Source organism: Lonchura striata, chromosome 1 (assembly GCF_046129695.1).
Source record: "Lonchura striata isolate bLonStr1 chromosome 1, bLonStr1.mat, whole genome shotgun sequence".
In the NCBI taxonomy this organism is placed as follows: Eukaryota; Metazoa; Chordata; class Aves; order Passeriformes; family Estrildidae; genus Lonchura; species Lonchura striata.
The window spans coordinates 147,376,678-147,404,332 of record NC_134603.1 but is presented as its reverse complement, the minus strand read 5'-3'; the positions used below and the strand labels follow the sequence as shown (position 1 = coordinate 147,404,332).

Sequence of the window (27,655 nt, the reverse complement as noted above, 5' to 3'; positions counted from 1 at the left end):
CGGCTCTTGTACCTGTCACTGGGGGAAGATTATTAGCATTTTAATTTATTTATACAACTGTTCTTCATACCTACCTCTACCCAGCATCTGGATAAGTGGCAGATTAAGCATAGCACCCTTTAACGTTTTTTTTGCCCTGCAGTAATTGTGCACAACTTTATTAAAAGTGAGTCAGCCACGATGAGGGATGGTTTCACGATCCTAGAATAAGTCAGAGCTGCAGAGGAGAACAACAGTGCTTGAGGGCTGGGGGGATGTGTCCCCCATCCCCAACTCACGGGGTCTGAGCCCTGAGCCGCGGAACCAGCTCAGAATCACAGAATGGGTCGGGCTGGAAGGGAGAACAGTGGGTCATCTGGTCTTTCCATCACCAGTCATTAAGTCACCTCTTTTCAGCAAAGAGGCGATTGATGTACTACAGTTATTGAATTAGAATATGACCAGTGGGTCATCTGGTCCAACCTCCCTGCTCAAGCAGAGCACACGGCAGAGGATTGTGCTCAGGTGGTTCTGGAATGAGGGAGTGAGGAGTGAGGGAGACTCCTGTGGAGTGAGGGAGACTCCACAGCTCTGGGCAGTCTGTTGCAGTGCACGGTCACCTGCACAGTAATGAAGTTCTTCCTCACGTTCAGGTGGAAATTCTGTGCATCAGTTACTGCCCATCTGCTGGTGGGCACCACCCAAAGAGCCCTGTCCATCCTTTTGGCACCCTGCCATAGATATCTACACACATTTACGAGGCCCCTTGTCACTCTCCTTGAGGCCGAGCAGAGCCAGCTCCCTCAGCCTTTTCTCGAAGGAGAGCTGCTCCTTCATCACCTTGGTTGCCCTCCGCTGGATCCGCTCCTTGTCTCTCGCACCGAGGAGCCCGGAACCGGGGCAGACCCCAGCCGTGTCTCGGTCGGCTGCCAGAGGCGCAGGCGGGCCTCCCCTGCCCGCTGGAGCCCGGGGCTGCCCGTGCCGGGGCGGGCACAGCGCGGCAGCGCGCCGCATCCATCGCTCGGCGCGCGGCTGCCGGCCCTGGCTGCCGGGGCGGGCACAGCGCGGCGCCCGAGCCGGCCCCGGCGGCGGACGCGGCCTGCGGCCCCATGGAGGGGGACAAGGTGAGGGGCGGGACCGCGGGCAGCGCCGCGGGCTCGCCTGCTGCCCCCCAGAACCCCCGCGGCTCTGCCGGGGCCGGCCCGGCGGCTTTGTTTGTCGGTGAATCCCCCCCGCCAGAGCCGGGAATTCCTTATCCCGAGGCAGAGGGGGATAGCTGGCTGCAGAAATACCCCTTGTTTCACGTCCTAGATAAAAGCGTGTTTAATTATTGATGCTCCTGCTAATTGCCGGGCTTTAGTTCTTCGGGAACACACGTAACTTGTGCATTAAGGTGTTAAATTATTGAAGGTTTGTAGGACTGCGGAATAAAGGGAGCAACCCCACACGCGCGTGCTAGCATCAATTCCCGTGTGACGTTTTCACCTGCAAAAGCAGTGAGCTGTGATGGAAAAGTGACATTTGATCTGAAATATCTCAGGTGTGTCGCTGTGAGGGTGCCAAAGGGCCAGAGGCAGGAGCAGCCACCCTGAGTGAGGAACCCTCCTTTTGCTGCTCCTGTCAGCCCTGCTCTTACCTATTTGAGGGCTCTCAAATTGGCGACTCTTTCTGCAAATAAGGAAGATAAATGTTTACATGCAAAAAATAAAGTACTTTTCTCTGGCTTAAAGACAGAATTTTGTCTTTCTCTTCTGTGTCTTGTTATTTAGAATCACATTGAACTGAGTTGTTAAATTAGATAAAAACAGTATGTTCTGAAAATCTCTTATCTTTCTAGTTGTGAGTGAAGAAACCCCTGTTGATCTCTTTCAAAATTTATCTAAACTAACAAGGTTTCTTTTTCCACTGACTGCTTTATCTTTAGATTAAAGGACAGATTCGTAACTGGTAAAAACGTTCATAGATTTTTTTGAGTTCAGTAAATCTGTGGCATTTCATATGAGCTGAATGCTCTCAGGTGGATGAATTAAGATAAACCCCAGTGTCATTTAAGTAACAAATCTTAATCTGGAATTAAATGAGTATATAAGTACTTCTAAATTAGCAGACAGGTGAGAAAGTTCAATAAATCCTTTGAAAGTTTGTTTGAAACATTATCGTGTAGACATTTACTTAGAGGGACAAAGGACTTGACCCTTTATAAAATATCTCATTTCCCCTGTTTGTTTATTATACTTCTGCAAAACCAGATATTTAAGTGGAAAATCATTGTACACAAAAGCAACAGCTTCTGGTTGTGGTGGGGAGGTGAAAACTGCAGACTCCAGAAAACTGACATATATATTATTGGCTGCCAGAGAACCACCTGTGAATGTGTGCTGTGTGCTTTTTGCCTCAGTTTGGAAATGAATCTGAAGCTGCCTCATCTGATGTTGTCTGTTGGTCATGCTGATTTTATGCTATTAACATCATTAGCATTCTTTGTTTGCTGATACATACACAAATATTGTCTAAATCCAAAACATGATTCTAAATGGGTTATTGTTTGAACATTCTGCTCTCTTCCCATCCATATCTTTCCTTCCAGGTGGCTTTCACACAAGTTCTGTTGAGTTTCTTAGGCTTTGTTAAATCTTGACTTAAGAAAATTATCAGCTTTGTTTTTACTTTCTCATCTGACTTTCTGCAGTAGTAAATATTTACATTCTTTGTTTTTTCCCCATTTTTTAAGTATCAGAAGAAACTAAACTGAAAGGACACTTTATATTTGATATAAATACTGCCTTCTTGGGACTGCTCATTGACTTCAGAAGTTTACCAGTCCACTACAATCTTCTTTAAAATCCAAATTTGAAAAGACAAGATCTTTCTCATGTAGAATAGTAGAATAGTTTAAAATATATATATGCTGTTAAAATACTGCCTCCATATAATGAATTAACAAAAAAAAAAAAAAATTGGCACCCTATGTTTATTTTCTTCCACCAATGCAGCTCATCATTACAATATTTATGAGTGATTGTTTTGTTAATCTTCAGTAGCTTTTGCCAAATCTAAATTTGAGAATAAGGATAGCTTGATCATGTCACGTTGGATATGGTCTTCATCCTTCAATGAACTAGTTAAAATATTCAATAGATTCTAATTCCTCCTTTCCCTTAGTAATCTCAAACAATATGAATTTTTATTTAGTCTCTGTAACAGCAATCAAGCAGCCAAGTGGAGGAGCTCTGCAAATGCAGATAGAAGAAATATAACTTATTTTATTTAGAGCACTCTTGTGAAACAATCGTGTCCTTTGATTAGTTTCATTATCTTTTTGTTCTTCTTCAGTGCTACATACAAATATTTCATGTTCAGTCAAGTTACACATGCAGTCTGAGCTTCAGGCCTCTTCCAGGTCTAGGAAGGTGAGATTTACTGAGCTAAAACAAATTATTGTTTGCATGATCTTTTCAGTGAGACTTGCCATATGTACCTTGATCCTTTCCTAAGAAATATGATTCATTGTTAAATTATTTACTTTGTCTCACCACGATACGAAATAATTCACGCACTCACACTGAGATCAAAAGAGCAAAAGGAAGTAACTTTTTTTTCTGACCTCACAATATATAGAATTCCAAAAGTGACAGTGGATTGGAGAATGAAATTGCCACCTCTCCAACCACACTGGTCAAACCAAGAGTCCATCAATTCTCTCCTTCCACAAAGAAGAATGCAAAATAATAATTATTTACATGAACAGTGTGTGAGAGTTCCAGTAGAAATATGTAAACATCAGAAGGCATATAAAACTTCTTTTAAAAGAACTTTAAAACTTTTAAAAGAACAGGGTGGCATCACTCCTCTCTGCAGATTGGTTACTCAGTCTTTTCTGCATTTTCTGTTCTAGAAAAGAACCAAAGAAGATACTTGGAAAGCAGAAGAACTTAGGAAACATCTAAAGGTGGATTTATTTTATTTCTGCTAGTCTTCATGTTAAGCTGCCTTACAGCACTAGAATTTATTGGTGGTCTAAAAACATAAAGAGTCGACTCTTTGTTCTAAATTAGGTAAATGGAAATAATGCATTGTTACAGTAATCACACAGCAGTCAATGGGGTGTGATTTGCTGGTCACCCAAATCCAAATGACAGTTCTGCTTTATATATATTATTCACTTTCCTAAAATACATGTTATCTATTGTATTTATGATTATTAAATCATATTGTATTTATTATCATTATCTATCATGTTTGTCCTGTGTTTTTAAACTGCTTAATTACATTATCCCCTGGTCAAATAGACATTCAGGCTGCAGTCAGTTACATCATTGATATTTATATTATGTTTGTGTTGTATTTTTTAAAAGCTGTTTTCCAGTATGTGTTATTATTATTCAATTTATTAGTTTTCTTCAATAAGCACAGACATAATGTTAGTGTTTACAAAGTAAACCTAGAACTATATCAACATTTTAATACAGTTTGGGAAATTAAATACATATTTAGTAATCTGGCTTTTTTTTTCCCCCACATGAATATAGTCCTATCAAAATAGATTGCTGAATTATAATGATATATTTTAAAATTTTATTTCAGGCATTACTACCAGATAGTCAAAATGAAGACCGAAAACACAGAGAAAAGAAACTGCAGAGAGAGAGGACTGTTCATGACACAGACCCTAACAGACATGAACGCAGAGACAGAGAGAAGAGCAAGGAAAGAACAAGAGAGAGAGAGAGGTTTAAATCCAGTGAAAGGGACAGGGATAAAAGGAGAGAGAAAGAAAGGGAAAAAGAACACCATAGAGGAGACAGAGAGGGACACAAAGTTCAAGAGTCATGGGAGGAGAGACACAGCATACTAAAACATAAAGACAGGGAGTCTGGTAGAGAACGAGACAAAAAGCACAAGACATATGAGATAAAGCAAACAGATCCACAAAATTATCTGAAATCATTGGAAGGAGGAGATACAGAACATCACAGAAGAAGAGAAATCAGGCATCGTTTGGGTAAGCAACTTTGGGTTGCTGTTGTACTTGGAAATATTTGATATTTAGATAGGAATACTCTGAAACCATATCCCGTCTTTGCAGAGAGGATAAAACAGGCAGGTGTGAGTACCTACTGGCATGTGTATTTTATGGAATATTTTTTTTAACTTAGTTTTATTTTGATGCATTTAAAAAGATTTATGCTTATTTCCCTTCCTCTGAAGAGAGGATGGACACCGCTGGTATTGTTGGTCAGTGCCTAGACACTGTCCTGAGTGATCCCTTCACTTGCAGGGTGATTGCTGAGATCAGTAGCATGTGTCATTACTCTTAGCATGACACAAACCTGGAGGGATTCATTAGGAGAGAAGAAGGTGTAACCACCTTTGGAGAGAGAATTTCAACAGGATTCCTTTTTAGAAAGCTCTTATGTAAGAGAAAGCAAATTGCTAAAATACTATTTTCTACATGCTAGAGTTAATTGTGTACAGAATTGGAATATTATAAAATCTGTTCCCTAATTTATACATCTGTTTTCTAGAGGAGGAGAAAACAAGAACTGAAGAGCGAGAAAGAAGACATAAAGCACTGAAGGTAAAGGAAATTAGTGAAGTGTTTCCATAACAGAATAAGATAAAATTGTAGTATAATGAAGAAACTGGATCAGACTGTATTTCCCAATAAATCCAAGAGATGCATAGATAGTAAGGTGATGACAAGTGTACAAAACAAAAACAAAATATATCTCAGATACCGGATTTTAAAGACATATTTTATTCTCTTTTTTAAAGTAAACATTAAATAAAATTTTTGTAGCAAAAATTTCTTCATTTTTGGTGAGTTACATCAAAAGTTTACATCTGCTATTTATGCATTTATTACAAGGGTAATTGATGAGTGTACATTCTACTTCAGACCACCTAGTAGATAAGAATTACTTTTTTGTGTGAAGAACATATAATTTAAATAATTTCCTGTAGCAAAGTGTGCATTGTCCTAGAAGAAGCACCAGAATCTCAAGTGCAGTCATAATTTTAAATTTGTTATTATAGGAAATTTAAAAAAATGGCTGGAAGAACCATGTAGCACAAAGATTAAGTACTTAAAATTCAATAATTTTAATGGTCAAATATGGATAGATTTGTGAAGAAAGAATGGTCTTGGGGAACTTTTTAACCATTTAATATTATTTTCCTCTTTGCAGGATAATGATTTAAGAAAGAAAATTGAAAAATTTTTAGCATACAAAGTTGAAGAAGGTGAACATGTGCAGAAATTAGAGAAACATCAAGACTTGGATAAAGAGAGAGAAAGAAAACACAGGCAAAAAAAAGAACATTCTATTGGGGCAGAAAAAGAGAGACTTTCTAAAGAGAAAAGTCATAAACATTATGGAAAGGAAGAGGAAGAAAAACATAAATCAAAGAGATCTAAAGAAAAATCTTCCCATGGAGGCAGAGAAGACCCAGCAGCAGAAGCTGATGAGAGAGTAAAAAGTAGAGAAAAGGAAAGAAAGAAACATGATATAAGGGTAGGTTTTGCTAAAACATTACCTTACCACTTACTTTAATTCTTAGTATATTGTTAATAGAGGAATAATAAAATTGGTAGAATTTTAAGTCAACATTTTCTGAAATTTGAGGCTAAAGTGGTGTATGAAAACACTACATCTGCATTTAAGTATGCTAATTCAGAATTGATTCCTTCCATAAAATTTGAACAAAAAAATTGCCTTTATGTTAGAAACATATTTTATTCATAAAATTCTTTCTTGAGGTCCATTAAAGTTTATTGGCTGCCTTTTTAGCAAAAAAAATTTAATAGAGGCTACGTTTATGTTGTCTATGAAGGGAGCACAACTATCCAACTCATAAGTAGGCAGGTGAAAACAGACCCTTTATATTTGTGGTGTTTGCCTCTACTTCTGAAGCCATAGAATATCTTTTACATTTCTAATACAGAGCATGATGTTATATCCTAGAGACTTAATCAATAATTTGTCATTTTTTACTAATTTTATAACTATTTATTCAACAAGACTGAGAGAAGGAGTCTGTAGTCATATGTAACTTAAAATCGAATTAATTTTATGAGACATACAGCATTTGAGATGGTCTAGGGTAGTTTCTTCTGTTGCCTAAAGAGTGAAGATATACAAACTTCTTAAATAAAAGTTCAAATATACATTTTCTAGTGACAATATGAGTAATTTTCAATGTAGGGACCCTCCATGAGTGATTCCTAAACTGACTGACTGCAGCAGACAACAAAAGTCTATCAAGGGCCTGCTTAATGTTTGACTCCTTGGAAATGAACTCAGGTATCTGTTAGAGAACACACCCACTAATGCTTCTGTCCCAGAGTTGTATTTTATTTTCTGTTTCTGGATAGAGACAAAGACCTTTATCTTAAACAACCTATTGAATACATTTCCAAACTTAAGCAAACCTTCATAATACAGAAATTAAGATTCAAGTCCCTCTACAGAGGATTAAAAGTGCCTGAGACTGTTTTTGTCCCTCCATCCAGTTTGTGTGAATTGTAGTGCATACTGTTAAAGTCTCATACTGTAATTTTTTGGAACAGGCTGGCCACAGCCTTCCAAGGTCAGCCCTTAGGCCCTGCCAGTTTTTGAGAGCATCTTTCAAGCAATGACTGAAATAAAAAATAGTCTGTAATTGAAACAATTCATTAGCAACCTTTTTTGCTGTTTGATGAGAGTACTACTAATACAGGGTCATATACATATTCCCTGCCAGCATTTCTGACTCATGAATATTGTGACTTATTTCACAGAACAGTGAATACAAAAAGGAGGAGAGGATTCAAGAAGAAATGAGCCATCAGCTTGTAAGGTAAATTCAGAGATTTAAGATAATTATATACTAGATGGTGTCTACTAAGATTCAGTCACCACCAAACCTATATGCATAAATTCTTAATCTCACATATCTGGGGATAATGTAATTTTTTTCCATAGGCCCAATAGTACAGCAATTAGAAAAAAATCTGTGTGTTTCCTCTAAGATGATTCAGATAAAAAAATGTATGTATTTGTATTCCTTTAATTATTTTTCTTCATTAGGGTAACAAGAAATATTTTTCAGTCAAATATATTAATCTGGGCACTTAGTTTTGGAGACAGATGTGCTGAATTTTGCCACCTGGAAATTCACTATTTAGTCAAGTGGACACATGTAAGGTTCATGATGAACTGCATCGGACTCTGTTGTTTAGTTTAATTTGAATATCAATACTCAGTTCCTATCCTAGATGATATCTAATACATTATATTTATATATATAGTAAGTTTGCAGTTGAATATGAAAAGAAAAATTCCAGATACCCTCAGGGATTATATTTCTAGGTTTTATTACTAGCAATAGAGAACTTTCCTGTATATTCTAGCACTTAGCTGAAGGCTCAAGGCTACACAACTTTCTGAAGTCTAATTCTCTGAGTACATGGTTGGTTGCAATCCTCACTCTTAAACCCTAATTTAGCTTCCTGGCTCAATACAAGTCTGGCTTGTTTGCTTCTGGGGAGACAGGCAGTGGAGTCATTAACAGTGTTGGCTCAGTATTACTAATGTTAAACCTGGGACAAACCACTTTGGCTGAAGTGAATTTGTGGAAGTCTGATGCTGTGCAAAACTAAAAAATGAAATATTTCAGAATACACACATTGGGATGCTACCTGGCAGCTGCACTCCGCTGTGTCAGCAGTGCTGAATATTCAGGCAGTGTTTTGTTGTTTGTTTGCCTGAATATTCAGGCTGCTGGGGCTGTGGCTGAGTCATTGTTTTTGCAGAGCTTGGGAGAAGATTTTAGCCATTCCTGAATGGCAGGGAAGGCAGTATGGTTTGGTGAGATGTCCTGGAACCCTGGTTCTGCTTCAGGCACAGTTAGTGTTGAATCACTCCAATTTGTTATGACACGATCCAGCCAAATTTTAATTTTTATTGTTTCCTTTTCCTGTGTTTGTCAATCCCAACAGCAGTAGATACAAATACTCACATAAGAAATAAAATATTCTCTTCTTGAAGAATGATACTCTCTGCTTACTCTCTACTTATGAAATAATCAAATAGATTATTGAGGAGCAAAGCTTGTTGTTGATTTGCTTCTGCTCTCTGACCCTCATTGTATTGTCCTCATAAAGAAGACCCCTGAATGAAAAACCAGGTTTGAAATCAGTCTTTGATTTATAGCTTTTGAGCATATTGCACCAACCTGATCTTGATCTCTGGTTTGCTGCAGATATTAATACAAGCAGTAAATGTGTGGAGTTATGAATTTTTTCTCACTACTTTTTCTTGCCTTTTGATGCAATTATAGGTGTTACATTTGGACAAAGTTTCTCAATTCTTTGCCATTAATCACTTGGTTATTTCATTATCCTTTTGTATCACAGAGATCTATAAAAATACTTGTAGAAATATTTCAGTTAAGTGAAAATTTCCAACTGTTCTTTCCTTTTCAGGAAAAAAGCTTTTTTTTTTTTTTTTTACTAAAACAAAATCCCAAAAAACCAAAACTGAAACAGAACTGCTTTCTTATGAGTTAACCAATAGCATTGTTGTTTCTTTTTTAATAGGACTGTAAAAGATAAAGGAAAATTTGTTGAAACAGAGAACATGGACACAAGACAAGAGGTAAAACTAAGGGAGAGGAAATGATTTTTATATTTTGAAATTATTTATTTTAATATTTTTAAATGGACATGTGCAGACAGAACCACATTTTCAGCAAGTCTGAAGCTGTAAAGACTTGGGTTTATTTGGAACAGTCTGTGCAGATACAGCTTAACTCTAACATAAAAACTTTAAGAAGTTTTGTGATATTTTCAGCTTACTGATTCAGCTCATCTTTAGGTGTGAATTTCTGTGGTGAGGATCCAAATTTCATTTGTAGTTTGTGGAGAGAAATAGGCAGTTCAGTCCTCTTATATTTAGACTCCTTTTCCATTATCTTTTCTGTCTTCATTGGCAATAGGAAACAACCCAGGAGGGTAAAATTCCTGCTTAAGACCTGACTCAACAGAGAGACTTAAATTCCAGGGTTTGCATTCTATGCTGTTAATTTTTTTTATATTTACTGCTCCAAATGCCACAGTCTTCAAGATATTCCAGCATGACTTCCTAATCCTGCTTTATATTGACAATATATTGTTTTTCTTTATAAATTCTTTAAATTAGGAACCCAGATAACTACTGACAGGTGGAGATTTTTAGTGTATAAAAACTGTATGTATACCAGATGCATCTGTGTTATGAATAAAGATGACAGCTCTGTAGGCATTTTCTGAGATGATCATAGGTAAAAAAAAAAAACTATAAAGTAGCCTAAAGCCTAATAAAGACTCACCTTTGAGTGTGTTACTAAAGAGGTCTGACTAAATGGAATAAGGATTTTTTAAAAAATCATATGAATTAAGCTATATTAATTAGTTACTGCTGATTACCTGCAACCTTGCAGGCAGAATAAATCAGAGAAAATTCTCAAAACTTAAATTATACTGTGGGATTCAGTCTGTTAATAAAGCACTGCAAATGTTGAAACCAGGTAAGTTGCCATAAATAAATGGCATTATTTTAATCAAGTTGATAATCTAGAGAAGGGAAATGTGTTTGAAGTTATTGCAGGGATACCATAAATATTATTCCATGTAAATAAAGTAGAGGATTCAATGTAAGCAAAATTGACGTATAAAAATTATCCTATTCTCCTGTTACATCCATGGCTCTGCTTTCCTGGTCTCAACATTTGCACTATTTTATTAAAAGATTGAGTCCTCCAGTATAACTTAGGTGTAGGGATAATTTTTTCTAGTCCTCAAAAGGGTGGGGCAATCTTATTTTGTTGTTAGCACAAGCAATTAAATTGTGGGCAATGCAGCAATTTTTATGTCTTTTTGAATAAAAATACTATTAGAAAAACTGTTGATCTTCCCAAAATAAGCTTGAGGTCTGTTTTTCTTCCTGTACTATTAGTGTTTAATTAGTACTTAGTTTAATTAGTAATTAGCACTTGATAATATAAATTTCTTTATCTGTATAAAGTACATGCTGTATGTTTGTTTGAAAATGTAGAAATATCTGAGAATAGTAACTATTAATCTATTGTATGCTAAGATTTGGCAGATATTTTTCTGGGGAAAGATTATTGAATGGTTTAATTTATTTTTCTGATTTAGGAAGTGAAAGATACACACATCTCTAATCCAGACACAGGACTTGAGGATTTTTCACTGAATTATGAGGATGACTTTGAAGTGAGTAAAAGTAGACAGTTGTCTGTCTGAAGTAATTCTTAAGTGTCAAAATAAAGAATAACTTTGTTCACAGAAATAAACAGGATGTTACATGGCTTTTAGTTTTGGTGACAGTGACCTTAATGTAGCTAACAGTAGACAGTGAATAATTAAAATGTTATGTAGAAACTCTATACTATATATTTAGTTAGTTTTCATCAGAGGTTGGGAACCAACTTCTGTTTTTTCAGTTGAAGTATTTAAAAATGTTTTCTCTTTTTTTGTGGATTTCAATTATTTAAGTAACTTGCTGTGAAGATGCTGAATTATTTAAATAATCAGAGCTAATAATTTCAGATAAAAAATAAAAAAGCTGTTCATTTATCATTGAAAAAAGATAATAGAAAAAAGGTATTGACACACAGCATTCACTTCACTAATTTGTTTAATTGAATTCCCTATTTTTAGCTGTCTTTTGTCTACTTTAAAGATATAAGAGTTTGTGGCATGTGCTTTTCTTGAGCTGAACTAGAATCATCTTTGTTCAGTGAGGTAGAATTCATCTCCAGTCATGTCAGGAGTGATGATTTCCACTGTTGAGCTGGTCACTGCAGTAGTCCTTTACTATGCAGTGATAAGAAATAAGCACATTTAAGACTTTTCATACCATATGTGTTAGGTGAATATTTTAGCATGACATTAACTGTCTTAGTTTGGAGAATTTGTTAAAGGCTGACCCTTAGGCATAGACAGGGAGTGTGGCAGTTTAGTAAACGTGAGCCTGACATTAAAGGACAGCTTGAATTAAAACTGTCAAATAAACAACATCATACATCCCTGAAACATTTATGCCACTGAACACTCTTATTTTATTTTTTCAAAGAACATATAATTCATCTAAACTTACAGTATCTATTTTAGGATATTATATAGGATATTAAAAGACTTTAGGATATTAAAAGACTATTTTGGGCACTGTAGAACAACACTGAGATTATCTTCTCTTCATTAAAATTACTGCAGAATCAAGAGATGCTGTTTTCTTTCCATCAGTTATTTTGGAATGCCTTTCCATCAGAGGATTTATAGATATCTCTATGAGGTTTTTATTTTGAAATTTTATAATTTCTGTAAAAGATCTTGAAAAATGCATCTATAGTCTGGGTTTACCAAATATTGGAAGTTCTGTTACTTTCAAAGGTCTATGAAGATGATTTTGAAGATGATGAAGACAAAAGTGGTGAAGCAGGAGATGCAGAAGAAAACCTAAGAGATGTTCAATTTTCCAGAACATCAGAAATTGAAGAAATTCAAAGAGCAATTACTGCAGAGAATGAGAGAATTTTTACTCCATTGCCAAAGAAACTAGAAAATGAAAAAAAGGAAGCAGACATAGGTATGTTACTAGATACCAGCCTTTTTTTATTAAATGTATGAGTAACACATACAACTTACAAGTCAGCTGGCCACTTTTTCTAACATTCTGCCTAAAGACCAAAATCTGGTCCTCTGTATGAATCATGTAGATTTGTGGTAAGCACTGTAACGTCCCCATTACTAAATGATTCATAGGCATTACTAATAATTTAAATTGTGAAATATAAAAAGTACAGACTGACATTTAGTACATCTTATTTTGAGTAAGAGGAGCATATGAGAGTCTGGATTTTGAAAACTTGAGGAGTGCTGAAACAGTGTGGGGCTTCCACTGGCATTAAATTCACCTTTTACTTTTAAGCAAAGTTGAAGCAACTGTTCTGGAGAGAAAGCAAGAAAAATATCAATACTACTCAAATATATAGCACTTTATTAAATGCAAGCTCTTTCTGAAATGTCTGGCATTCAGTTGATCTGAAACCTGTGAGTGCCAGAGCTGCTTATTTAAGTACGGTTGTGGTTCTCCTTTGAGGTCTACACTGAAGTGAACAACCACACAGAATCATTGAGCAAAAGAATATTAAATAGCTTTTTAGTCTGGTTCATAGTACAGTCATGGAAGGATAACATGGAGTTTCTATAAGTCTTTACAGTATCTCTTAAAAGTCTTTTCCAGCCTAGAAGAGTCTCTGATTCTGTCAATAGATTTTCAGTTAATGGTCATTGCAGCAGGAACCAGCATACTGTAATGTGAATTTCTTCTTGCAGAATATTTATGCAATTATTATTTTTCTAATGAACAATACAAAATTGATAAATATTTTTCACTTTCAGAATTGTAGCACTTGGTGGTTTATTCTTAATTACTCAACACATTCTTTTTTTGATGAACTTTTGTTCTTGTTTGCTTAAAATGGTGATGTATCAGTCTGGCAATTATTTTTGTAAGTTAAAAAGCATTTTGCAAGTATTGCCTAAAAAGGTAGTCATCCTTTGAGGAAGTGAAGCACCAGTAGTCCTGACTGGAAGTTGGATCTTAAGGTCAGCTAGCTACAACCTAGCCAGGAAAGGGAGTAAGGTAGACATCACATCACTTGCTGTAGTAGGTCTGTTAACTGTGGCTTTTCAAGGAAGTTTCAGTGTTTTCCTTATTCATCTAAGGATATTAATTAAGCCTGTGTTGATGAGGCTCTCCTCTATCTGAGTTCTTACTCAGATGTAGTGTGCACATGGTGAAGTCTGTGTGAATTTAGTGCAATCTTTAGAATTGATCACAGAATGTTTCACTGTACACAAGGGAACAAAGCACCTGCTGATGGCAACACAAAGAGACACTTTCAGCATCAGTCTTCTAAAGTAAAAATTACAATGATCAGTCATTTTGAATAAGTTGATAAAGAACCATTTTAAGGACCACATCCTGGCCCATGACTGATGTTAAACTCATTGTACTGAAAATGGTGATAGAGCACTTTGTGTAACATGTGAACCAGGAACTTTTAGTAGCTGTGTTGTAACAAATCTGCTGCTTTTTAGATTTACTGCTTAACATTTTCATACACTTTTAAGTGTGAACTGTAACACAGTGTTTTACAATATCACAGAAAGGCAAGATTCTTCTGTCAGAAGCTCTTTTTGTGGAATATTCATGGATTTCCAAATGGCAAACCAAAGACAAAGCAGCCGAAGTATGGCCAGTAAGCAGAAGTAAGTGTATTTTAAATAATCCACAAAAATGACAGCTCACTATGTGAGATACAGCAATTTTTTGTTATTTTCATTGAAAATTCATTTTTTCATTATTCTAATTTTATTTTCATTATTTTAATTGAAATATGTGATACTTAATAAACTTGAGTCTTATGGAATCGAGTATTTTATTAACTAGCAGTAATTAGTTCTTAAGTGTGTATAATTTACAGGTATTGCTACAAGTCATTTTATAAGACAAATGTATCTATATATCAGTTTATGTGCATCATTTTATTTCAGAACGTGTTGCCAGGATTGTAATTTCTTTGTTTAATACTTCAGTCATTTAATTAGATATTGACTTAAAGTACTAAAAAGCAAGCCTTTTAACTACCATTAGGTCTCTGCAGAACTGTAACTTATTGAAATAATCAAGAATATATTGTGCATAAAGTTGCCAAAAGAGCACGTTCCCTTTCAGGAATGTGCTATTAAATAGCACATCCCCTTTCAGGGCATGTTTGTTGTTTTTACATTGATTGCTGTAAAAACATGCTATTATTGATCTAGATTTGAGATACCTGAGACATCTCTGTCTTTTACAGAAACAAATTGATGCCTGTTTTTTTGTGGAATTTGACAGAAGCTCTAGATTTGTCTGAAGCACTGTATATATCTCCAACATTCTTTACAATGTTTGGATGCATAAAGCAAGATTATTAAATGTTATTGTTAATACCAGATTCCAGTGTTTCATGGCTTTACATCAGTGGCTAATTTTCACATAAGGGAGATTTTATTGTCTAAGTTATTTAATTCACATTGCCTAAAATTATATACTCAAATGTTACACAAGTTCATTGTCTAGGCTTCCTCTCTAGACTGTAGAGACAGATTAAGAAACTCAGAAAAGCATCTCTGGAGAGTTGACTTCTGGAATGTTTGTCAGCCTCTGATGATTAAGTACCATGACTGATTGACTATGTTTATAACTCTGTGTGCATGCTAACAGCATACATAGCCTGTGAAGATAATGAGCATTTTCATGGGAAGAGGAAGGGGTTGTGGAATTTAATGTTGTGATAATACATTACTGCCAGTAAATAGACTGAAAGCATCCCATAAATAAGTTGTGGCACTTGGGAGTTGTAAATTATAAATGCAAGCTTATTAGTTTATTTTAAGATTTCTCTGCCTGTATCATTCAGATTTGTAACTAGTAAGCAAGTTTCTTATGTTTGAGTTATATCTCTGCAATCTGTGCCCATGTTTTTGAAGAGATGATACATTAGGAAGCACAAGTTAAAGTAAAATATGTGTAAGAATATGCAATAGATGTCATCAAGTACGAAAAAGGAGATGTGAAAATTGTCCTTATGCATAAAGAAAAAGTCACTCTAAAATACTGATAAAATTCTAGCTCTTGATACTCTAGTATTTTTCCTTTTCTAATACCGTCTTGCCTCAGCAAGAAGCTGTAACTAGAACATGCATCTCCAAGAGTGTCTAGATATAGAATTGCTATAGATCCATAATTATATCTGGTTTGTCTTTATGTATCACTTTTAAGTACATGAAAAACCTGCAAGAGAGAGAAAGGGAGACTGCAAAATTATCTAATTGTCAAAGACTGTACTACAGCAAGAGCCTGGAATTGACTTGTAAGCAGACATCTTTGTGTAATTCAAGCAGTTCACTCCAGAAATGAAATATATTAACAGCTTTATGACATTAAAGTAGATAGATAGTTGGGTCAATTGTGACAAGGACTTGCAATCTTTTCCTGCATATGTGTAACAAAGCTAGGACATCATGGAAGATCTTTATAAAGCATGTACACATATGAGTGATGTGAGTTAATAAAATGAGTTTAGGAGAATTAGCCACTGTCTTCGCTATAGAAGAAAGAGCCATTCATCTGTTACCTCATAGAACAGCTTTGGAATACTTAGGCAAGATGATCTGCTGAGCTTTTGATAATTTGGCTTTAGTAATAAACCATTTGAAGTTTTCCATTTGCAATTAGTATTGCATTTTCAAATAAGATCATTATCTCAATGTAAAATTGAATGAAAACTCTAAACAATAGTCTATGTATTTCTATTGTTACATTTTTATCTGCTAATTAATTTTGGTACAACTTCAATTCCCATAGATTAAAGGATTGTTTAGATGCAAAATCAGGTTTTCTTTCTTTAGAAATCCCAAATGTTTGTTCTTAACCATTTTTCTGTTTCTCTCTTGTAATTAATCCTGAAGAAAACGGAGTTCTGAACTTCTCCCACTAATTGACCTGGATTTCTCAGTTAGTTTTTCATTACTGGATTTGCCCCCTGTCAATGAGTACGACATGTACATCAGGAATTTTGGTAAAATGAACACTAAGCAGGTGCGTAACAAACACCTAGGAATGTTTCAATCCTCAAAAGCTGGATTTTCCTTCTGGAAAAGAATTGTCCTTAAAAAATAAAGTAGCTAAAGCTACCAGGACATAAAGTAATAAATTAATCATATTCATCTCTAAGCCTCAATTACAATAAAGCAACGACCTCAGAACTTTTGGCCAGATAGGCAATTTCCTTTCTGTATTAGAAGATGACTCTCATTTTCCTTCCCCATTTTCTAAAGGGCTTTTCACCTGTCTGTGACTCAGTGTCCCCAAATATGCTGGGTTTGATGTTTACACATCATGGAAGGCATTCTGTATTTTTACAATATTATTTATTTAGCACTCTGGTGTGAAATGTGGTAAAATGTGCATGCATGAAATAAGGACAGTGTGTCAGTATGCTTAGATCTGAAATTCACAAACAGAAGAGTTTTAAAATTACTAAGTTCTATTCAGTTATGTGCTGTCAGTCTTAGCTGTCTCACCCCATATATTGATAATTTAATCTTTCTACTTTAGGCATATGTTCAGTGTAATGAGGACAATCTTGATAGAGACATTCAGACTGAGGAAGTTGAGACACTGGAGAAATGGACACAGCATCCAGGAGAAAGTGCTCTTGTATCTGGAGGTGAAGAACATTTTCATCTTATTCACTCATGGATGAGTGCATGTCATATAAACCTTCTCTTTGGTATCCATTACTTGTGAGAATCTATAGAGTGGCAGGCTGCATTGATAGCAAGCTGACATAGGCACTCTGAATCCTCATGTGGAAAGTATGAAAAATAAGTGGCAGAAATAATTTTTCCTTCTGGCTTGATGTTTCTATTGGCAGCAACAACAGATCTTGTCCTTCAACGCTGTTATTTGTACAGAAGATAAATTGATTCCTGCCACTCTCCTCTTGCTTAAAAATGAAATTGTCCTTACACTTTTATTAACTGATTCTCTTTTGAAGCCTCAGGTTTGTTTTTTTGTTTGTTTGTTTGTTTGTTTGTTTGTTTGTTTGTTTTTTGTTTATCTGTTTTTCATAGGTCCCATAAACAGCCAGGATACATCAGTGCATGGAGCTCCAACACCTAAAATTGACTCACAAAGATTAGCAAATTTTCTCCGGTCTGCCTGCCAGGTACGCTTATATATCTTTAATATCCCTTATGAGCTGTGTGATAAATCACTTACAGTTCTTGTTCTATTTTAAATGAATTACTTAAATAATACTTGTTATCAAAGAGAATAATCTCTCTGCAAAGAAATGGAATCAGAGATGTGCAACTTTTATGTCTGTAAAGCTGTATTTTCAAAGTTACAAAATTAACAAGACAGTTGATAAACTTTTATGAAATTAATCCACATAACTTTAGAAAGCTACAATAATAGCAAAGCTGGAAGATAAGATGACCCTTTTATTTCTATAAATGTAATTATGTTTGAAAGGTGATTGCTGTTTTGCTAGAGGAAGATCAAGTTGCAACACAGCCCAGGAAACTAAGATCTCAACAAACCAGTCTGTCTATTAGTGATAGCTGTTTCCAGTTAAATACTAACCAGCCATTCCTCCATGGTAAGGGAACTTTATTCTACACTTTTTAGTGTACAGAATGATCTCTTATTCTACACTTTTTAGTGTACAGAATGATTTCTTCTTTCTTATGCAAAGTGCCATGTTCTTTGTCATTACTCTGCAAACAGCACATATCAGGATATACAGATGATGTAAACCCCACTTTCCTTTTAATTGCACTAATATTGCTGGAACTCTGTGCAGACTTGTAAGCATCTTACAAGAAATATATTCCATCTATTCCTACCAGAAATAAAGCCAACAATTAATATGATGGGTGTAATTTCTTGTTCCTGTTGTTGAAAGGCCATCCCAAGGGGTGTAATTTTTGTTTGGGCTCTTTATGCTGACAATAGAGCCAAAGTTACAAATAAAGGCAGGTTATTCAACAGGGACACTGTAGCCTGATATATTTGTAAAGCAATTATATCTTCTCCATATAAACAGTAGCTGTTCAGATGAAAAGTGAAAAATAGAGCATCTGTAATTATGCAAGTAAGGGCTATTATAACACAGAACCCTGTGTCATCTAACATGAATATGTGTAGATAAAACTAAAACCAAAAAAGCCTGGCCTGTGCTGTTTCCCCTTTGAGACTTCGATTAATTTTCAGTGTATATATTGACATCAGATCAGATTGGCTTGCTTATGCCCAGAATAATTATTCTATTAATTTCCTGACTCTCTTCCTTTTTACTTTCTACTTCTAGTATTTTGAATTCCTTCTCTAGTCTCTACTTTTTTATTGTATAGCTTCAAAAGAAACACAGTGTTAATAGAAATATTCTTCATAATTGCATCTTAGTTTGTTGCTATAGTAGCTGAATATGCTTTTTCATCTGCATTGAATATGCTTTTTCATTTATTGCTTTTCTTTCTTGGCTTTTTTTTTTTTTTTAATTTTCGTTTAGGCCGAAAAATACCCTACTTATATGTCTCCCAAGTTCAGAGGCAGACACTACTTTCTGCTCATGGATTACCTGAAAAGGCAGATGTGGATTTGCTGAGCAGAAAGAGCCTTATATGTGTTTGGAACATCTGGCAGCCCTCCAGTCCTCAGAAAATTTTAATATGTGATTCAGAGGTATGCTTTACTAACATTGTATATTTTTCCATCAATTACAGGACTTTATTAAAAAAATTTATTTTTACTTTTGTCTTACTACAAAATATGCCATCTTCTATCTTCTTTACATATACTTGAGCCTAGTGAACAAAGACTGTTCTTGTTCTATTCTGTGCTCCAGAACCAGTTTGTAGTGATGGTCATGTTGTTTTGTTGGTTGTTTTGATTGTTTAATTTTGACCCTATTTCATGGTTGAAGAGTGAATAGAAGTAAACATCTGCTTCGGATGTTGTTAGGACTTCTCTCTGCTCATCATTCCCATACAGTTGAGTCACCTCTTTCAGCTTTGTGAGAGTAGATGCAGATTACACAAGGATTGTTTTGAAAAGGGAAGGCCTACTGAAAGTCTTGTATCCTACTTCACTTTTAAAATAATAGATTTCCCTTCTGCCATAAACATGTGTAATCTGTATTTTCTGGGTTTCCATGTTAACAAACCTATTTCAGGCTCATCAAACCATTGATCTTTATCATAATATCAACCCTGCATGCTTTTACTGTTTTACAGGTGATATGTTGCTGCTTTAGTCCCAGTAAAGCAACATTAGTTTTTGCTGGAACAGTAGATGGTTCATTGTTGGTGTGGGATCTTCGAGAAGACTCAAGAATGCACCCTTGTATGATGATCACTGGAACTGAGTGGACATTTAGAGTTCCCACATTTTCCACAGGTGAGCATCTGTGCATCCTGGTCAGCCACTTTGTGCACAGTGAAATTGTCACCTAAATCTTGATGTTTCTGTAATGTTCATGCAAGGCATCCTAGAGTGAAGAATAACATACAGCAATAGTTTTTAAAATAATTTTATTAGGAGTGTAGGTTTAGGTTAGTTATTAGGAAGACATTTTTTCCTGTGGGAGGCGTGAGGCACTGACACAGGCTGCCCACAGAAGTTATAGATGCCCCATCCCTGGTAATGTTCTAGGCCAGGCTGGATGGGGCTCTGAGCAACCTGGTCCAGCACAAGGTGTCCCTGCCCACAGCTGGGGGTTGGAATCAGATGATCTTTAATATCCCTTCCAGTCCAAACCATGGTATGATTTTCTGATTTAACTTTGGCTGTTGTACTATTATTTTTCTAAAACACCTCACTACACACATTTAAAGAATCCTCTTTCTTCACAAGTGTTGCTAATTGCAGAAGCCATGTAAAAGTAAACAATAGTTGGTTGTAGATAGACTTTTAATTTTTTTAGTAGGTCAAAGATACTTGATGTCTTGTGTTGCACACTGGTAGTCAAATGGATGTGTACAGTTTCATGTAGTTGCTATGTAAGCAGACAGGTTTAATGCTGGATACTTAGGAAGCGTCAATGCCTTCGGTCTTAAATGAGATTAAGTTCAGTGCACAGGGCAAGTCCAGAAATTACTTGAAACACTCATTAGCCTTAAAATGTTATTAAATAACATATTCTCTTCTGGTGAATACTTTGTTTCAGGATTTTTCAGGATACTTTCTACTAAGAGTAACTTTTCTTCAATTTTGTCTTCTTTTATAGTACACAGTGATTTATTTCTACCCCTGCTGTTTATGGAGCTTGAAGTAATCCTTTCCATGCTAACCCTAAAATGGCAGATTTTAATTAAATGTCTGGTACAGTGGCATAAATGGTACATCAGTAATTTGGAAAATGAGAAGTGAATAGAAATATTGAAACACTGATTTATCTAGTAGTATTTTTTTAATTTAGCAGTTTGCAGTATTGTATTTGAGAGTTGTGCAGAGTTCATTATTCACCATTCTTTCTTTGTAATTATCATTCTCCCATAAACTGAAAAGTGATTAAGATTTTGTTGGGTTTTTGTGGAAAGTACTAACTTTCATTATCCTCATTTACAGATGGCATTCTAAACTCAGTAAACCACACCTCTCCTATACTGGCACTGGAACCTGTCTCAACTTCTCTCAACAGTGACCACAGTTATGGGCTCTCAAGCCTGTCTTATCAGGAGGGTATGTAAACTGCTCTTCTAAGCATCAATACATCTGAGTCTTTCTTTAGTTATCTAGTGAAAAAAATATATCATAGCCAAAATCCAGTTTATAATCGCAGTCTGCCTCTTAAGTTGTTTGTAGTATCAATTGCACTCAATATTCATGTTTGTTTTCTGCTCTTATTTTTATGTAATGTTCGTTCAGTGCAGCTTCACATCAGATGTGGTTGTGTGCTTGTTATAAAGTCTGCTTTCTAGACTATATTTCCATGATAAAACAAGTTATCACTCAAAAACTGTGTTTGGAAGAGTCTTAATGCTTCTCTAATGTCCAAAAAAATCCCTGTCTGAGTCAGTGGAGAACCTTGCTAATATCTGAAAGCACTTGAAATGTGTGGCTGTAACTAGTGGTTTTTCCTGTGCCTTTTGCCTGTTCTTTTTATGACCAACCTTTGCAAAGAAACTCTAATCCTCACATCCTCAAATTCTCAGACAGTGTGCTAGGGAAGACATTATCACTTCCATTACACATTTGTACTTTAAAATCCATAGCGGTTTGAAGAAATGTGCTGCCTATTGCAGGTTTTACAAGATTCCATCTGTTTCACTTTATATTCCCTTCCAAAGTCCACACAGAATCCAGACATTTTAAAAAAGATGCAGACTGAGATCATTTGCCTTTCTGGTAGGACAGGCTGCAAATGCTGGAATAGACCAGACTAGACCATGTAGAACAGAGTGTTTGAGTTGCAAGGGTCCTACAAGGATCACCCAGTCCAACTCCCTGATCAGTTTGGGGCTGACCAAGTTAAAATGTGTTAAGGGTATTCTGCAAATGCTTCTTCAACACTGTCAGGCTGGGACATTGACCACCTCTCTAGGAAGCCTTCTCCAGTATTTGACCACCCTGTCAGTAAAGAAAATTTCATTACCTTTTTTCCCTTTGATAGAATTAGGGCACTTTCCCTTTTTATGCAGCAGAGAAGATTGCAGACTTTTCAGAGGATGTATTAATGTAGGAAAAGTTTCAAATCCTTTGCTATTGTTCAGGAGGAAGGTCAGTCTATGAATATAAATTGTTGCCATTCCTTCCATAGAAATGTCAGGCCCTACATTTCAGATAGCTTCAATGGATGAAAATGGAATCCTCAATATGTGGGTGAGTATGCATGAAAAGAGAGAGTATAATGTGTAATAAAATACTTCAAATACAGCAACCCAAATTCAGAATTTCTTAGAAGAATTGCCTCCCTGAAAAATATAGCAACACTAACCGTTCTGTTGGAATTCTCCTTAAAAGTTTTGATCTGATTCCCAAATGTTATCTTTAGGCAAAAGTATTAACAGGTACATGAATTCATGAAAAAAGGCAATCAATTGTTTTACTTCATAAAAATATGTTCACATATTTCCAATACTTGATTAATAGTCCTCAGTCATCTTTCACTCACCTACTTTAATTTTAAAATCACAGTTGTGTCAGAGATTATACTGAATGTAGGGGAGAAGTTAAATTCCTAATTCATATAAAACAAATGTTAAAGAGATAAAAAGTGAAAATCAAAGGATAAGATTTCCTTGACTAAAATATGATGGTTAGGAAAGCACTAGGTCCTCTGCTCTTAATTACTGTCCTGACAAATCTTCTATCACAAGTTTCAAGTGGCTTTTTACCTGATGCAGCTTTGGCCCAGCTGCTGAACCTGTGAAAAATAAGGGATAAAAGTATTTCACCTCCATGTCAGTATTTAAGTTCCTTAAAGCCTTAGCTGTAGTTAATTTAGTAACTTTAGTAGCAACAGATTCAGGCCAAATGAACAACAGGTTCAGGCCCTTTTTATTTTATGTATAGTTTGTGTATAGTTCATTTTCTTCATGTATGGGAAAGCACAGGAAATGTGTTACAATTCCTTGTTTAGGGTGGGTTTTTTAGTGACTGACCAAGCCAACAAGATGCCAACTAGCAATTAAGTGTAGAATGTAGCTTTCCATGTTCTGCTTTCCATCAGGGAACATCCAGCAGGCATGTGAAGCTATTTTTAGAATTGCAGGCATTGACAGGGAATCTACCTGTAATCATTGTAATGTTAGACCTGCCTCTCCTAACAGTCCCTTAGAGTTATTGCTTACTATTACAACTTTGAAGCCTGGTAAATATTGATTGTTTATTAATGTTAAATATTGACTTTTCAGGTAGTTGTTGAATTGCAAAAAGCAGATCTAGCTGGTTCACAAACTGACTTAGGTGAGTACTGTACTACTGTTAGAAGTAGAATAAAATGCTCCAGTTTTGACACTATGAAGTTAAAAGAGAGAGGAAGAGTCAGTGATGGCAAGAAGTAGTTTAGAAGAAGGCAAAATTACTGAAGAAAATATTAATTCTGAGTAGTTCATATCTGATGTTCGGGGTTATTGGTTAGGTAGGAGAGTTATTTTCAGTGCTAAATCTTTTCTGCTAATTGTGTATTGCTAATTGCCACTAGACAACCACATTTCTTACAATGCCAGAGTAGTTGTCAACAGTTTGTTTTTATTTTTCAAAGAATGTGCAATTCTTATGTCTTTGGTCATCCTTTAGTTTTAACCAAACCTGTTATAGTGCTTTTGTTTTTGCCTGTGTCTCCTTTTTGAAAATTGTCCTGAAAGCTCTTTTTTAGATAAGATACTTAATTTAGCATGAGAAAAAATTTCTGTGAAGACACTGAAGAACCAAGTCCATTCAGCCCTTTTTGAGTTATGTAAATGGAGAAAATTGCATTCTTTGTTCTTTGAACAAATTTACACTTACATGCTTACCTAACTGGAAAAGGCTGTGACTAAAATCCTTTTACATTTGAAAATACATAAATAAACAATGAAGTAATGCCAGAAAAGTAGAATTTTTGATCAGTTTCTATAAGCTCATGTACAATGTCAGACTATATAAAGCTGCTAAAGCTGGGTATTATGTCTGTGGAGAGGTACATTTTAAACCTGTGGTCATGTGTTGACACATTTTAACTGCAACCAGCAGTAAAATTTTTTCCTCTTCAAAAAATTTTTGTCTTTGGAGGATTTACATTATTTGCATTGTTCTCTGCTAACAAGTAACACAGACCAACTTCGTGGATGTATTATTGTACTATCTCATACCTGTAATTCATTGTCAAAAATCCAAGTAACATAAATGTGTGCTTTAACCATTTCTAGAATTGAGTTTTACAGAGAGAAAAAGCAATGTGTAACTGTTTCTATTTCTGTCAAAGATCATAACTCTTCAGATTTGAATTCTGAAGTAAATAGCTCTGAATTATTTAAGATTTTTATGTCAAAGGCTGTATCTGCAGTAAACTAATTATGAAATATCCTTTTACTTATTAACTTATTATTTAATTTATTGATTGTGCTTTTTTAATGCAAAGTGGTTAAATCAGTTAAAATAATAATTTTTTATAATTTTAGGCTTAGTTCCTGGAGGGAAAGTGAAGTTAGTACATAGCTCTACTATGGAATTGAGTAAGAGGTAGGAAAACTGGAGCATTTAAATTTTACATATGTTATCTCACAAAGCTATTTTTACCTTTACTTTACTAATTTGCTGTTACATAAGATATATTTAATATATTTAACATTTAACATGTTTGTGGGTTTTTTTAACACACATTTCTTCTTAGATCTAGTCATAGACATCTTAGATACAGAATTTCTGTATGTACTTGCACAGCTTTAGGAGACAATTCCCTGTGTTAATGTCATCTTTTGCCTTTGCCATTTTCCTCAGCCTTTTCCCAAAGGAAATTAGCCAGAGAATGCCACAGACACTGACTATTAAATTTCTGTCTTCTAATCCAAATCACTTCATTGTTGGAACAAACATTGTGAGTACCATCCTGGAATTAATCTCGTTGTTAGTTTTTTAGTTTTGAATCTGTCTCATTTAGTTGGGATTTTACCAGTAGACTGTATAAAATCTCTAATTTGAGCCTATATTATTTAAGTCTGTTAGCTATTAAAATTTGTTAGCTAGTAAGGATCTATTAAAGTATCAGCTCATTAATTATTTAACTCTTTCCTGTAATACCAATAATGCAACTTTTTTTGTTTTGTTTAAATAATTTTCTTTGTATTGTTCATAGGGTCTGGTAGGCCATGGTACAAGGCATGATTTAAAAGTTGTTCCAAAGCTATTCAGGCCCCAGGAGAGCAGACTGAGATCCATAAGCATCACTGCAATTGATTTCTTCCCTTTTGGAAAGCCACTGTTTTTGGTATGAAAATGTTTTAATGGAAGTTTCATTTTTAATTACTTGCTGAGGGAATAGTTCTAATTTTATGTATTTAATAGATATGTTAGTAGATTTACCTCACTAATTCAGATCTGTCATGAAGGATGACAAAAAAAAAAAAAAAACAACACATAGAATATTAGGATAATTTAGGTTGGAAAAGCATGCTGTTGAGCCAGGGACAGGTATGATTTCAGAAGGCAAATGAATGTTTATTCAAAAGCACTTCTCTCTTTTATAGAGAACATTGTGAACATTAATTCCATTGGTCTTAAAGTAAAAACATTTCACTTGATTGGTACACTGGACTTAGTGTGATAGAACATATCTATAAACAATATGAAAGGAAAATAATATAATAGATTGTTTACATTCTTCTTGGACATTTTCCCAGGCTCAGCCTGGCAGAAATCTTTCTCTTTTTCTCTCTGACTGAACTGAGAATATCCACAGGAAAAGACCCCCAAGATGATCAAGTCCAACCCTTAACCTATCACTGCCAAGTCCACCAGTAAGCAATGTACCTAAACACCACTTCTTATATCTTGCTTAGTTAGTTTTGTTCCAGAAAGTATTTTCTTTTTATCTGTGGTGTAGGTTGGCTGTTCAGATGGAAGTATTAGATTACACCAGATGACATCAGAGTATCCCCTCATGCAGTGGAATGACAGCACAAAGGGCCAGCCAATTATTGCCCTGCAGTGGGCTTTGACAAGACCTGCTGTGTTCTTTGCCCTGGATGCATCATCCAATATTTACATTTGGGATCTTCTGGAAAATGATTTGTTGCCTGTGGCCAAGCAGACTATCCCATCAGAGAGGTAAAGGCTCTCTTTTTAACAAAATATTGATATTGTTACTTGGGTTTTTTTGCTTGATTTTGAATGATCATTAGAATTTGCTTTTCTAACTGTTATATTGTGAACTACTGAAGGTGTGGAAACAAACTACAGTGTGCTAAATTTTGACTGTCTTCTCTAGGCTGAAGTTTGCCTTGCTGAATATCCCTCTAACTAAAGGTTTTCCTTGAATCTTTGTTAACTGTAGCAACACATTGGAGAAGTTACTACAATTTTTAAATTTTTAACATTTTAAATTACTTAAATTTTAAATTTATTACACTGTACTGGAAAATGCCATCAAACATTGTTCATTTTTGAAAACTTGAAATAATTTAAAACAGGATTAGAAATTAATGATTAAATGCATGGGGGAAGATATGCAAGTTATATTTACATTAAATGGTCTCCACTGGTGAAAAGCTAAAGAGCACACTGGGGCTTGAGCAGAAAACAAGAATCATTTAGTTGACTGTAGGTAACCTGATACAAATATGATTGAAAGCACCAATTTCTGTGTATTTTCCCTCAATTAAAAACCACTTCCTTGTTATTTTGATTTCAGGGCTGTAACTATGACTCTGCTGGGAGAGCCAGAAAAAGCAAATGGATTGTTAGGAATTGTGCTGGCCAAGGAAACTGGGCAGATAGAAATTCAGTATGTAAAGAAGAAGTGGGCATTACCTCAGCCTGAGGAATCTGACAAACTGTATTCTATTTTATTGCAGTCTTTTTAGAAACAGGGTTGTACAGTTGATTGCAAAATATATAGTTTATTTTTTACTTCAATTAAAAAATTTAATGTAATTTGTATGTAACTTCTGTATATTCTAAAGGCTATCAATACAATATTTCAGCTGAAACAATATATTTTATCATAAAAATGTCAGAATCAAATTTATCATTACTGTACTCAAAAATATGTTGATTGTGTTTCATTACTGAAAGTACTCTAGATGTACATATATTTTTAAAAAATAGCAAAAATGCATTCCTATAAATTGCACTGTTGTTTCTCCTCATTTCACTCTGAAAGAAATCACAGCAATTCTTTGGCAAACATAAAGTTGTGTTTCTGTACAACCTGAGTGTGAGGAGATTTCCACCCCTGGGCCTCTTAAACATTAATGCTTAGCAAAAATTTCTTGTGTCTGCCTAAAGACCATATGCAAACATATCAAAACACAAATTACATCACACATATCTATCTTCTGATTTTGACTCTGAAACGGTGCAAAAGGAATACC

At 35.2% G+C, this 27,655-nt stretch overlaps 1 protein-coding gene across 1 annotated transcript; it reads left to right on the top strand.

The window, feature by feature from the left end:
* The first annotated feature begins 1,028 nt into the window (after window positions 1–1,028).
* On the top strand, window positions 1,029–27,409 carry DYNC2I1 (dynein 2 intermediate chain 1). Its single transcript, XM_021526534.3, has 24 exons — window positions 1,029–1,103; window positions 3,875–3,928; window positions 4,564–4,981; window positions 5,505–5,557; window positions 6,168–6,494; window positions 7,760–7,818; window positions 9,560–9,617; window positions 11,159–11,236; window positions 12,416–12,611; window positions 14,197–14,299; window positions 16,544–16,673; window positions 17,193–17,304; window positions 17,711–17,805; window positions 18,114–18,240; window positions 19,153–19,325; window positions 19,877–20,039; window positions 21,210–21,323; window positions 22,402–22,463; window positions 23,498–23,549; window positions 24,746–24,806; window positions 25,065–25,161; window positions 25,420–25,551; window positions 26,167–26,390; window positions 26,974–27,409. Exons 1-24 carry the CDS (start codon window positions 1,089–1,091, stop codon window positions 27,143–27,145), a joined length of 3,075 nt encoding a protein of 1,024 aa, XP_021382209.2. The 5' UTR covers window positions 1,029–1,088; the 3' UTR covers window positions 27,146–27,409.
* The last annotated feature ends 246 nt before the right edge of the window (window positions 27,410–27,655 follow it).